General features: G+C 36.4%; 1 protein-coding gene across 1 annotated transcript in view; it reads right to left on the bottom strand.

Annotated features, from left to right (window-relative positions):
- GIN1 (gypsy retrotransposon integrase 1) overlaps positions 1–12901 on the bottom strand; it is a 61473-nt gene that overhangs the window by 8954 nt on the left and 39618 nt on the right. The window contains exons 4-7 of the mRNA XM_044657633.1: positions 8748–9053; positions 6824–7015; positions 6540–6716; positions 5854–6142 (exon numbers count right to left, since the gene is read on the bottom strand). Of these exons, the coding sequence (XP_044513568.1) occupies positions 5854–6142; positions 6540–6716; positions 6824–7015; positions 8748–9053 (964 nt within the window). The remainder of the gene's footprint in view (positions 1–5853; positions 6143–6539; positions 6717–6823; positions 7016–8747; positions 9054–12901) is intronic.

Raw genomic sequence — 12901 nt, 5'->3', positions numbered from 1 at the left:
TCTCTAATAATTAGAGAAATGCAAATCAAAACAACTCTGAGGTATCACCTCACACCTAGCAGATTGGCTAAAAGGGGAGAGTGATGAATGCTGGAGGGGATGTGGCAAAATCGGGACATTGATGCATTGCTGGTGGAGTTGTGAAATAATCCGACCATTCTGGCTGGCAATTTGGAACTATGCCCAAAGGGCTATAAAAGACTGCCTGCCCTTTGATCCAGCCATGCCATTGCTGGGTTTGTACCCCAAAGAGATCATAGATAAACAGACTTGTATGGAAATATTTATAGCTGCGCTTTTTGTAGAGGCAAAAAACTGGAAAATGAGGGTATGTCCTTCAATTGGGGAATGGCTGAACAAATTGTGGTATATGCGGGTGATGGAATACTATTGTGCTAAAAGGAATAATAAACTGGAGGAATTCCATGCACATTGGAGAGACCTCCAGGAAGTGATGCAGAGCGAAAGGAGCAGAGCCAGAAGAACATTGTACACAGAGACTGATATACTATGGTAAAATCAAATGTAATGGGCTCCTGTACCAGCAGCACTGCAATGACACAAGACAGCTCTGAGGGATTTATGGTAAAGATGCTACCCACATTCAGAGGAAGGACTGCAGGAGAGGAAACATATAAGATAAACAATTGCTTGAATGCATGGGCTGAGGCGGACATGAATGGGAAATAGACCCTGAACAAGGACACATGGTACAACCAGTGGAAATGTGCGTTGGCCATGGGTGGGGGGAGAGCGGGGGGTGAAGGGGAAAGTAGGGGCATAAAGTATGTAAACAGATTAAAAACGAATATTAATAAAAAATACTTTATGCTTTTTTAAAAAAATAAAAAAAAATAAAAGGAAGTGAAGGGTTTAAGGAGACATAAAATGAGTTCTATTTTGGACATGTTTAGCTTAGGATTTCCATCTGACTTTCAGTTTGAAAAGTCTGAAAGGCAATTTGAGACTGGAGACTGGAGTTTAGCTAAAAGACTGGGGCAGGAAAGATAAGACTTGAAAATCATCAGCATAGAGATTGTAATTAAATCCACAGGAGCTGATGAGATCACGGAGTGAAGTAGTATAGAGGGAGAAGAGAAGTGTTGTGAGGAACAACAGAAGAGAGCCCAGGACAGAACCCTGAGGGGCACCTACAATTAGAGGGTGTGATCTGCAAGAGGATGCAGCAAAGGAGGCAGAGGAGTCATTGGACAAGTCGGAGGAGAGCCAGGAGTGGTATCCCAAACACCTAGAGAAGAGAGTATCAAGGAGAGAGTGATCAACAGTGTCAAAGGCTGCAAAAGAGGTCAAGGATTATAAAGATGGAAAACAGGCCAACTACTACCAGATCTTATCATTTCTATAAATTCTTCAAAATACCTTTCACATCTACCCCTGTCTACAATCACTTCTTTAATTCAGACTCTCATACCTCTTTCTTTGATTATTGCAATGACCTCCTAAATGATCTCCTTGCCTTAAGTCTCTCTCCTCTCCACTAATCTACTTATTCAAATCCATCACAATCAAATGACCAAAAAATTATTTTATTGAATTTGAAAAAATAATAACAAATTTATTTGGAAGAACAAAAGGCCAAGAATATCAAAGGAATTAATGAAAAAATGTTAAGGAAGAAGGTACTGTCTTTTAAAATATAATTATAGAAATAATTATCAAGACCATTTTGTAATAGCTAAGAAACAGATAAATATATTAGTGGAACAGAACAGACATACAACAGTAGTAAAATGTTATAGAGACCTTGTGTTTGACAAAAGTAAAAAAATCTCAGCTTTTTGGGTTAAGAACTCACTATTTGGTAAAAATTATCAGGAAAGCAGACAGGCTGAAACCAGGTACTTTACCAAGAATTGATCAAAATGGATACATGATCTAAGCATAAAGGGGAATATCATAAGCAAATCAAACCATTCTGCTCCCCAGTCAATGCCTACATTACATTAAAAGGAAGATCTGCCCAATTTAACATTCTATCTCCTGCTTCTGCTTCAGCTACTTCTAAAAAGGGTTTTCCCCAAATGATTTTTTTTTTACCCTTACCTTCTGTCTTAGAATTGGAGACAGGAGGTCTTGGGTTCAAATCTGGTCACAGACACTTTCATAGCCGTGTAATGGGGCAAGTCACGAGTCTTAGCCCTTATCCTTCTCTTCTGCCATGCAGCCAATAATTAGACAGAAGGTAAGTGTAAAAAAAAATTCATTTGGGGAAAACCCTCTTTAGAAGTAGCTGAAGCAGAAGCAGGAGATAGAATGTTAAATTGGGCAGATCCTCCTTTTAATGTAAAGTAGGCATTGACTGGGGAGCAGGATGGTTTCAGAAAAAAAAAACAACTGGAAAGACTTAAATGTAAAGTGAAGTAAGCAGAACCAGGAGAACAGTTTACACGGTAACAATAATTATGTAACAATGATCAACTGTGAAACTTTTAAAAGAATATGTAAATATAAGTTAATCTATGAGAAACCAGTAAGTGTTTTGGGCAACTGCCACTCACAGATGAAACTCACAAAGAAGGATAGGGTATCAAAGGTAGAGTAAATCTGATAACCCTTCACTAAAGGAATGGTAGTTGGGATTACTGTTCTGTCACAAACCAGGGAATAACACAAAGATTAACTACTCACACATGGATTCTTTGAGGTAAGAGGAAACAAACAGGAAGGAAAACCAAATAGTTTAATGTATAAAAAAGAGTAAGGAGAGTGGGAGAGGTATTTCTATAACCAGGATTAGCTAGCTGACAAGAAATGGAGTTCTAAGAGGGAGTTTCTCTGTCAACCTAACATCAATCAGGCTGATAGCCTTGACTGAAGACTAGAGGGAGAGATCTGGGTATTGGGATTCTCACAACTAGTCCAGGCTACTCCTTTGATGACTTTAGGATAACAGGAACCAACTCCTTGCACAGCCAATAATCCAATAGATACCAGGTAGGAAAGAATGCCTGTAAACTGTCCATCAGAAACAGACACTCCCACCACCAAGGGTTGTCTTGAGAGATGTTGTTTCAAGCTTCTACAGTCCCGAAGAACCCAAGCTCATGGAGTCACTGCTGGCTGGACCTCTGCTCCAAAACCCCTCTCTCACCAGCACTGCATTCCCGGCTGCATTCCAATACAGAATGTTCAAAGCGGATCAAGCTCCCATTCCTAGGCACTTCTTACGCATCATAAATTTCTATTCTATTCACTAAATTACTTCATTACAAACCATAGCTCTTCTCAACAATGTAATGATCCAAGTCAATTCTAAAGGACTGATAATGAAAAATGCTATCTGCTTCCAGAGAATAACTGATGGAGTCTGAATACAGATCAAAACATACTTTTAAAACCAATTTTTCTTTTTTTTTGATATGTGTTTTCTTTCACAATGACTATATTGGAAATATGTTTTACATCATTACACATGGATAACCTATATCAGATTGCCTGCCATCTCGAGGGAGAATTTGGAACTCAAAGTTTTGGAAAATGAATATTAAAAATGTTTTTAAACATAATTAGGAAAAATATTAAAATTTAAAAATTATGTCCCGCTTTTGTCCCTGATGGCTGAACTAGGAATAATGGGTAGAGCTTGCAAAAAAATTTTAAATGTAAGGAAAAACTTCTTAACAACAAAGCAGGACTTTGAGAGACAGGAGGCAGCATATGCCAGGCAGCTCAAAACCACCACTATTGACCACCCTTAAACAATGATAGAAACAGCCCAGGTCCCGAATTCAGGAGCCCTAGGAATAGAAGTGCCTCCAAGTCCCCTGGCTCTTGCTTCACTCCAAAATCTAAGGACTACTTATTGAGAGGAGCAATCATAGTGGAGAAGGGACCCACTCTCCTCATCTACCCCAACAACTGCTGAGCAAGAGGCAGTATTTCTCAAGACCACAGGTTTCATTTCCAGATCCGCGTTTATAGGCCATTATAGAAAATCATTATCCTGTGGAGGTAAAATATTGACAGCTACTGCAGTCATAGCTGCAGAAAAAGAAAGTTCTTTTCACTAAATTTTTGGTACTGTCAAATGGTTCAACATCTGAAATCGAAGGGATTTTTGTCAGTATAAGTGATATTAAAGATGAGCTACCATTTTCTTTGCTGCTGCATCCTAAGAACCTTAGGACTTTTCCATCTGATGAGCAGCTGAGACTTCTTTATATGTTCTATCTACTCCATTAGAATGTTAGCTCCTTGAGAACAGAGACTGTCCTACTTTTGATGTCTAGCACTTAGTACAATGCTTTGCATGCAGTAGGCAAGTTTTTTCCACTCATTCATTCAATTAGTTATCTAAGGTAGAATGAACTACTTTATTTTTTTATTTTAATTCTTTATTTAATTAATTAATTTAGAATATTTTTTCCATGGTTACATGCTTTATGTTCTTTCCTTCCCCTCCTCCTAACCCCCTTTCATTGCCAATGGGCAATTCCACTGAGTTTTACATGTGGAATTAACTACTTTACATGGTCATGAGTTTCTACTAACTAGAGAGGTATTAAGCAAAGGCTTAATGGACTACTTCTTGGGCACACTGTGGAATAGAATTCCCGTACAGGTACATAACTATGGGAGCAAAGGATATATTCTCTAATTTTTCTAATTTCTAGATTTTGTTACTTTTAGTAAACAAAATATTAAATAATGTTAGTGTATATTTCTCATATATTTTTTCTATATGTGTCACACGTTAAATTTGTTGTATAAATATAAAGAATTTGAGTAACTATGTTTTTACAGGAAAAGTATAAAAAATTATATTGTGTGTTAAAGTACACTATCTCAGTGGTGCAGTAGATAGATTGCCAATCCTGGAGTGAGACGTTCATATCCAGGTACTTACTAGCTATGTGACCATGTCACTTACCCCCATTTCCACATTTGAAAAAAGGGAAAAATAATAGCATCTATCTCCCAGGATTGTTGTAAGGATCAATATATGTAAAAAAAAAAAGAGGACAGTGCTTGGTACATAGTAGATGCTAGATAAACATTAACTATAATTGATATTATTTTTATTATCATCAATATCTAGGAATAGCCTAAACATTTGAATTATATCACCTTCTAAAGTGAGTGCCAAAATCTTGGTCACCGTGGGAAAGTATATTACCTCATCTAGGTCACTATTTTGTAATTAAGGTATACAACTTCTTTTATATAACTCTCACATTGATAATTCATACCAATTTGTTGCTTTAACAAAACCAACTGACATATGAACAGAAAACAGTAGTATTACCTTTAAATTTAAACATTTTAAATGTAAATGACTACAAGCTTATTTTTTCAAATAAAACTATGTGCTTATATGACAAAGAAAACCATGGGGGAAAAGATATAATGGGAAACATTAAGGGAAAGCTGCTACTATCCTAAGCACTAAAGTAAGTTCAGAAATTTCTGGCATGTTCATGGAAAGTTATAGTTATAGCACCTATCTTTCTTATGAAGTACAAAAATAAACTAGGTAATTAAACTAAAAAATCTTCCCACTAATCAGTAGTTTCCAAAAAAGAAATTTTAATAAGAAGCTCTCAGAGTATCTGATATATATTAAGTATACTTAGAGGCATAAAGACTTGTTAATGTAGCGGAGAAGAGAATGTCCTCCCTGCTGGAGAGACCTGAGTTCAAGTACTACCTACTTGTAGAGAAAGATTCCTCATTTAAAAAGTTCTTCATACCAATGAAACTCCAAGCCCAGACCCTATTCCTACAAATTCCTATAAATGTGAATAAAAGGAATAAGATCACATGGTTATCTTCAATCTTTAGCCTAATTTTTTTAAAAAATGAGCAAAATTAAGAGCCATAACTGAGAATTACCTTGTTCACCAGAATCTCTTATGTAAGGTTTGAGGTGTGACATTTTGATAGGTCTCTTGAGTCTGGTACCTGTCTTATCTCTTAGGACAGCGCATCCCTTTTCTGTAATGTAGTCTATGACACAGGGACCAACCCATTCTGAATGGAAACGTCCATCCTTCCACCAATTTTTCCTTTGTCGAAGAACTTCATGTCCAACTTTAAGGTGAAATGGATTTAGCTGCTTTGGTCTCCTTTTAATGATAATCTTGCTTTTACTTTGTGTTTCATCTTGAATATGGTTATCCATCTACATTTTGTAGAAAGAGAAAACAAACAAATTATTTTTCTTGAAAGGTCAAACACTTTTATGACAACTAATGAGCATTCTGCCCAAATGAAAAAGTCAGAATTTCAAGCAAATACATTTTGTCTTAATGTTATTACTAGATAAATAATGGCCATTTATTTATTTTTTATTTTTAAATTTTTATCTTTATTTTATTCTAATAACAAATTTATACATAAGTTTTCCAAGGTTACATGATTAATGTTGTTTCCCTCCCCTCTTCCCTCCCTTCTCCTGGAGTTGACAAGCAATTCCACTGAGTTATACATGTATTATCTCTCAAAACATATTTCCTAAATAATGAACAAATAAAAGATAATTAGTCTTTTAATTAATAAGTAATTTTAATAAGATTTACTTGGCATGTTGATGTTGTCTTGTTCAGCATTATCTTATCAGCTTCTTTAACTGCCCGTAAAATTTTGGCAAACATACATGTACTATCATCTTCTCCTTCATGAAACATATCCAAAGTTCTAAGCTCATCTGGATTTCGATTAAACATTTGGAAATATGGTATATTTTTTGAAGGCTCCTATATCAAAGAAAACAAAGAGGCAAATCTGGTATAAAATGCTTTAGAAGTCAAACTAAAAACAATTGATAAACAACTTGTAACTAAAGAAAGAAAAAGTTAAATACCAAATGAGTCAAATTGAAGGCATATGAAATAGCTAGTAGATGATCATCCCAATCATTTGGATGGTCAAGGCAGTATTTTGAAAGAAAAATTTTAATTGTGTTTGCAGTTCTTTCATTTGTATCATCTGGTTGAGATGGGTAGAAACTGACCATTTGTTTTGTGCCGAAAAGACCAAAGATTTCTCCATTAATCTAAAAAAAAAAAAATTAAAACAAAGTTATACTTTCTTTCACTTATATCTCACATTTTTTTATGTTGTTGAATGATTGCAACTTTCAATATAATTTTCACCATGTCCTTTCCTCTGAAAATGTTTAAGTCAAGTCAGCAAAGTACTTTTCTTTTTTTTAATTTTAAACCCTTAACTTCTGTGTATTGACTTATAGGTGGAAGAGTGGTAAGGGTAGGCAATGGGGGTCAAGTGACTTGCCCAGGGTCACACAGCTGGGAAGTGTCTGAGGCCATATTTGAACTTAGGACCTCCCGCCGTCTCTAGGCCTGGCTCTCAATCCACTGAGCTACCCAGCTGCCCCCCGGCAAAGTACTTTTTAAAAGTATACAGATCCTGCCAGATACTGTTCTAAGTGCTGTGAATACAAAGAAAGGCAAAAGATAGTCCCTTCACTCGATAAAATCACAATATAATGGGAGAGATATAAAATTATGTATATATAAAATACCAAAAGAGAAAATTGAAAGAAATCTCAGAGGGAAGGCTCCATCTTTGAGAGGGATGCTGAATGACTATTTGTAGAAGGTAGAATTTTAGTTGAGACTTGAAGAAAGGTAAGGAAGGTAGTGGGTAGAGAAAAGGAGAGAATTCCAGGCATGGGGAATAGCTAAAAAAAAAAGCAGAGTTGAGATTCAAGGAACAACAAGAAGGTCAGTGTCACTGTCTTGTAGAGTACAATGCAGGGTGTAAAAAACTGGAAAAGTAGGAGGGGGCAGAGCTTATATAGTTATCAATTTTTTTTAACCAGGCTCACAGACTTCAAATTAAGGACCCTGTCTTAGAGGAACCCAGATAGTAGGCTTATTAGATATCATATTTTCTATCTCTGTATCTCATTTTTACTTGCTTTTATAGGAAATTGCTTTTTTTAGGTTTCCTGAGCTTTTGCCACAGGAACATAATTGGTTTCTTGGAGTCAAATAGAAAGAAGAAAAGGAATAAAAAGATTGTTGTTGATAAATGGGAGAGCAGAAGCAATGGAAAACTGGACATGATAGAAGTCAATGTAACATATCTGAAAAAAGGTATAACAAATTTAAGATAAAAATCTGGGCTCTTTTCTCTTAATTCAAAAGTCTATTAGATGGCCCTAATTTCTTTCTGTGTCAGGTTCTTGTCAGATAGATGACTTTAATCCACTGACTCACACTAATTTGCCTTAACACAGGAGACTGCTAAATAAACTGTAAAACAAGAAAGTGAAAAAAACATAAACTAAAAATCTATGTTGTTGTCATTGGAAATTATCATAATTTTAATGCTTAGAACATTACTGTGGATTATATGTTCTCAAGGCCATACTATTTTGCAGCATTGTAACTTCTTCCACATTCTACCCAAACACTATAATTGAAACCTGTGTATAATAAATCCTGGTTCTACCAATTACTAGCTATATGTCTGACTAAACACAACCTCTCTGACTCAGTTTCCTCAGCTGTAGGACGAAGTTATTTATGCTTGACTTACATTACAAGGTTTTAGCAAGAATTAAATGAAACTGCATAGGTGAGGCTACTTTGTGTAAAGCACTATCTACTAATATTGACTGAGTTCCTACCATATAAAGAACATCATACAAAGCACAAAGATTATAGAATGTGGCATAGTCCTTGTGCTTTTCAGGGTTTATAAGGTGATTGGAAGCTATATTCCTATCTTCCAAGAATTTGGGAGGTAGTTTCTCTTACCTGATGAATAAATTCATCTCCTTGATCCATCACTATTTTCTGAGGGGGACCATATAAGAAAAATATACTAATAATTGCTTTAGAAACTTCAGATGCAGAAACATCATGGAGAGGTAAAATCACAACCCATTTTGTGAACAAATCAGTCACAATTATGGCATACATATGGCTTCGGCTGCTGGAATGAAAAGGTCCCATTAAATCTACAGTAACCACTGTCCATGGTTCTTCCACTTTAAGGGGTTGATATCTCTGTGCTAAGACTGTTGAATTTTTTGCCACTTGACAATGCTGACAAGAATATACCTAAAAATTAAAAAAAAGTGTAAAGGCGATTAAATATAAAAAGAAATTATCAGAACTTTTTAAGATTATGTTAGTATTTTTCTAGCATAAATACAACATTAAATATTTTAATTAGACATTTTAACCTGTCCTCTTATTTTCTACAGAAATGATTTTCCACATTTAATACAGATACAAGTGCAACGGGTGAAAGGGGCAGGGAGGAATGGTCAAGGAAAGCCCAGTCTTATGAGCACAGGCAGCAAACTGTGTGAAGGACTCTCCTCTCCTCTGGATAGAATTGGTTCTAGTCTGATAACCATGAAGTGAAGAGATGCGTTTCTGATGGGTGCTGAGCCAGAAGTGATAATGTATTGAAAAGGAACCAAACAAAGCACACTTCAGTTCCGAGTGAGGAAGCCATTGTTGTGAGGCTCCTATGTCTCTACCACTCTGAGCCTAATATGTGGCCTGCGAATGTGGGTTCTTTGATTCTTCATCTGATTTGAACTGCTCTCAGGTGAAGGACTACTGGGTCAAACTGTGACATGGAGAGCTCTGAAGTCAGGAGAGTGAGTCACCAGAGGCTCACTGGCCAATCTCAAAGGATTATATAAACAATGGATAAAACTGTTTATCTATGATAAGGGAAAGATATTTTGATTCTCATTTTCAAATGATCAGTTTAAAGTGGTTAGCTTTTTTAGGCTTACTAGTCATTGTTGTCGTTCAGTCATTTTCAACTCTTTGTGAGCACATTTGGGGTTTTCTTGGCAGATACTAGAGTGGTTTGCCTTTTCCCTTTCCAGCTCATTTTACAGATGAATGAACTGAGGCAAATAAGGAAAAGTGACTTGCTTAGGGTCACACAGCTATAAATTGATTTGCTCATTGTCACATATCTGGTGTTTGGGGCTAGCTCTGAAATCAGGTCTTCTGTCACTCTATCTACTGTACCACCTTGCTGCCCTACTGACCATTATCCCAATTTTATACTCAGCAATCTAGCCAAACTTCTACCTATTCCTCACATATGACACTCCCTCTCCTATCTTTATGCCTTACACTAGCTAGCTATCTTCCTTTTTTTTAAATTTTTAGTAAATAGTTAACATTTTTTTTAAATTTAGAATATTTTTGCATGGTTACATGATTCATGGTTTTTCACAGCCCACTTCCCTCCCCCTCCAGGAAATGACAAGCAATTCCACTGGGTTATAAATGTATCATTTTTCAAAACCTATTTCCATGTTTTTCATATTTGCAGTAGAGCGATCCTTTAACATCAAAACCCTAATAACATCCCCATCAAACAACGTGATAAATCATATGTTTTTCTTTTGCATTTCTGTTCCCACAGTTTTCTCTGGATGTGAATAGCGTTCTTTCTCCTAAGTTCCTCTGGATTGTCCTGGGTCATTGTACTGCTGCTAGTAGAGAAATCCATTAAGTTCGATTGTGCCACAGTGTATCAGTCTCTGTGTATAAGGTTCTCCTGGTTCTTCTCCTTTCACTCTGCATCAATTCCTGAAAGTCATTCCAGTTTACATAGAAATTCTCCAGTTCATCATTACTTTCAGCACAATAATATTCCATCACCATCAGATACCAGTTTGTTCAGCTATCCCTTAATCAATGGACACCCTCCCTCATCTATCTTCCTTGAATATATGCCTCTTCTCACCTCTTTATCACAGAATCTCTTTCTTTAGGACACAGATCAAGAATTATCTTCTATAAGAAACTTTTCCTCATCTCCTAAGCTGCTACGGCCCTCACAAAAGCAGATTATTAGCTGGAAGGGGCCTTGCAGGTCACTGAGTCTAACCATTTAATTTTATAGATGAAATGATGAAACACAGAGAGTTTAAGTGATTTGCCCAGTTATATAGTTAGTAAGCATTGAGGCATTTGAACTCTGGTCTTCTGGACTCCAAATCTAAAACCACATTAATCCATTAATGATCTGGTTACCTTTCAGACATGACCTTATATTTAAGTACTTTTTATTATACTTTATTATTATTCTATTAAACTTTTATATTTATATAATTTCATATATTATACTCATCATCATTATTATTATACTCTTTTGTTGTTATTACATAAAAACATCATCATAGCCATAGACATATCCTGAAAAAGCCACAGGCCTGAGGGATTTAGAAGTGCAAAGGTTGGGGCTTTGGAATATCTGAAGAGTGGCTTAGGCTAGTAAAGTATAAAAACACTCAGATCAGAACAGTTGTGGCATAGAGGCACTCTGAAGTTCCCAACACTGTCCCAAGATGCCAGAAAGGACAATGAAAATCCAGTGCTTTCAACCTCAAAGACTAAAGCCGAAAGCTGGAAGTGCTTGAGCCCAATGAACCCAGAATGAGAGCAAGCAAGGAAAATGAACCCACCCAAAAGTATTATAGGAGAAGCTTGGCTCTAGCACAAAGTCCCAATCTGGAAAGTAAAGCTGGAGAGATCACTAACTCAAGGAAAACTATTACAAATCTAACTTCATAATAACTGCAAGCAGAAAGAAGAGAAAAAATGAATTTCCCACAAGGACTACAAGAATACATAGGAGAAATGAGGCAAGAGATAAATATTTAATTAAAAGCCCTGAAATAAAAAAATTGGAAGGAAGCTTATAAACATCTTGGAAGAGAAAGTGGAAGAAAATGAGTATTTGATTTTTAAAAACTGACATGTGTAATATATATCAAGAGAAATAACTTAGGAATCACTGGACTTCCAAAAAAATCTTAATATTTTTTAAAAGGCTGGTGTATTTCAAGAAATCGTACCTAAAAAGAGCAAAAATATTTTAGAATCATAGGGTAAAAATCAAGATCAAAATAATGGAGACCTTAGTAATCATTATTATAAAAGGCAATAGAGGGAAGCTGTTTACAACCAAGGATAAAGTTCTAAAGCTAAATATAAACCTACAGGAGGCTATTTTAATGGACTTAGTAAAATAGAGAACTTTTAAATATTCCTGAATAAAAGACTAGAAGCGAGTAAAAATTTTTGATGTATAAACACAGGAATCCAAAGAAACTTGAAAAGAGAAGTTGAGTAATTGGAAGGAATCAATATCAGTGATGGCAAGCCTTTTAGAGACTGAGTGCCCAAAATGCATCCTCACACCACATGTGAGCCACCTGGCCTTATCCCAGACAGGGAAGAGAGGAAGCACTTCTACTGGGCTCTGAGCAGAAGGGTGGGTTATGTGAGAAATGCGCTTAGGTACATGGAGAGGGGGAGGGGAGCAGCCCCCTCCATCATGTATGACATAGGTTTGACAACATGGATCTATATAATGATCTAGTGTTAATATTCAAAAAAAGGGAGAAGAAACAGATACCCTTTCAAAACCTTAATATCTTCAAAGTATATCAGAGAGATTAAAATAAATAATAATTTCAGAATTGCATGCTGGGAGCTAAAATGGTGGGGTAAAGGACATACTACTCACCCAAACCCTCCACACATACACAAAAAGAAAATAAATTGCCTCAAAACAAAGGAAAACAGGAAGGAAACATCTCACTGGAGTAAGAAGGAAGTGGGATCAGCCTGACTCATTGCTATGAAACCAGAGGCAACCAAGAGGCTCAGTAGTGCCTTGCCTAACCTTCCTTCCACATAGGCTGAGGCAGGAGAGATGGGGGCCAGCCCAGTCTAAGCCACTCTGTGCAGGGCAGCAAAGTCACAAAGCAGAGGAAAGAGCCCAATACACTTCCACATGGCCCAGAGGGATGGAACAGCAGAATAGAGACCAGCTGAGTTTACAAGACAACCAGGGAACGAGAGAGAGAGAGAGAGAGAGAGAGAGAGAGAGAGAGAGAGAGAGAGAGAGAGAGAGAGAGAGA

Source organism: Gracilinanus agilis, chromosome 1 (genome assembly GCF_016433145.1).
Source record: "Gracilinanus agilis isolate LMUSP501 chromosome 1, AgileGrace, whole genome shotgun sequence".
Lineage (NCBI taxonomy): Eukaryota > Metazoa > Chordata > Mammalia > Didelphimorphia > Didelphidae > Gracilinanus > Gracilinanus agilis.
The sequence above is the reverse complement of the archived record's forward strand: the minus strand, read 5'-3'. Positions and strand labels throughout refer to the sequence as shown.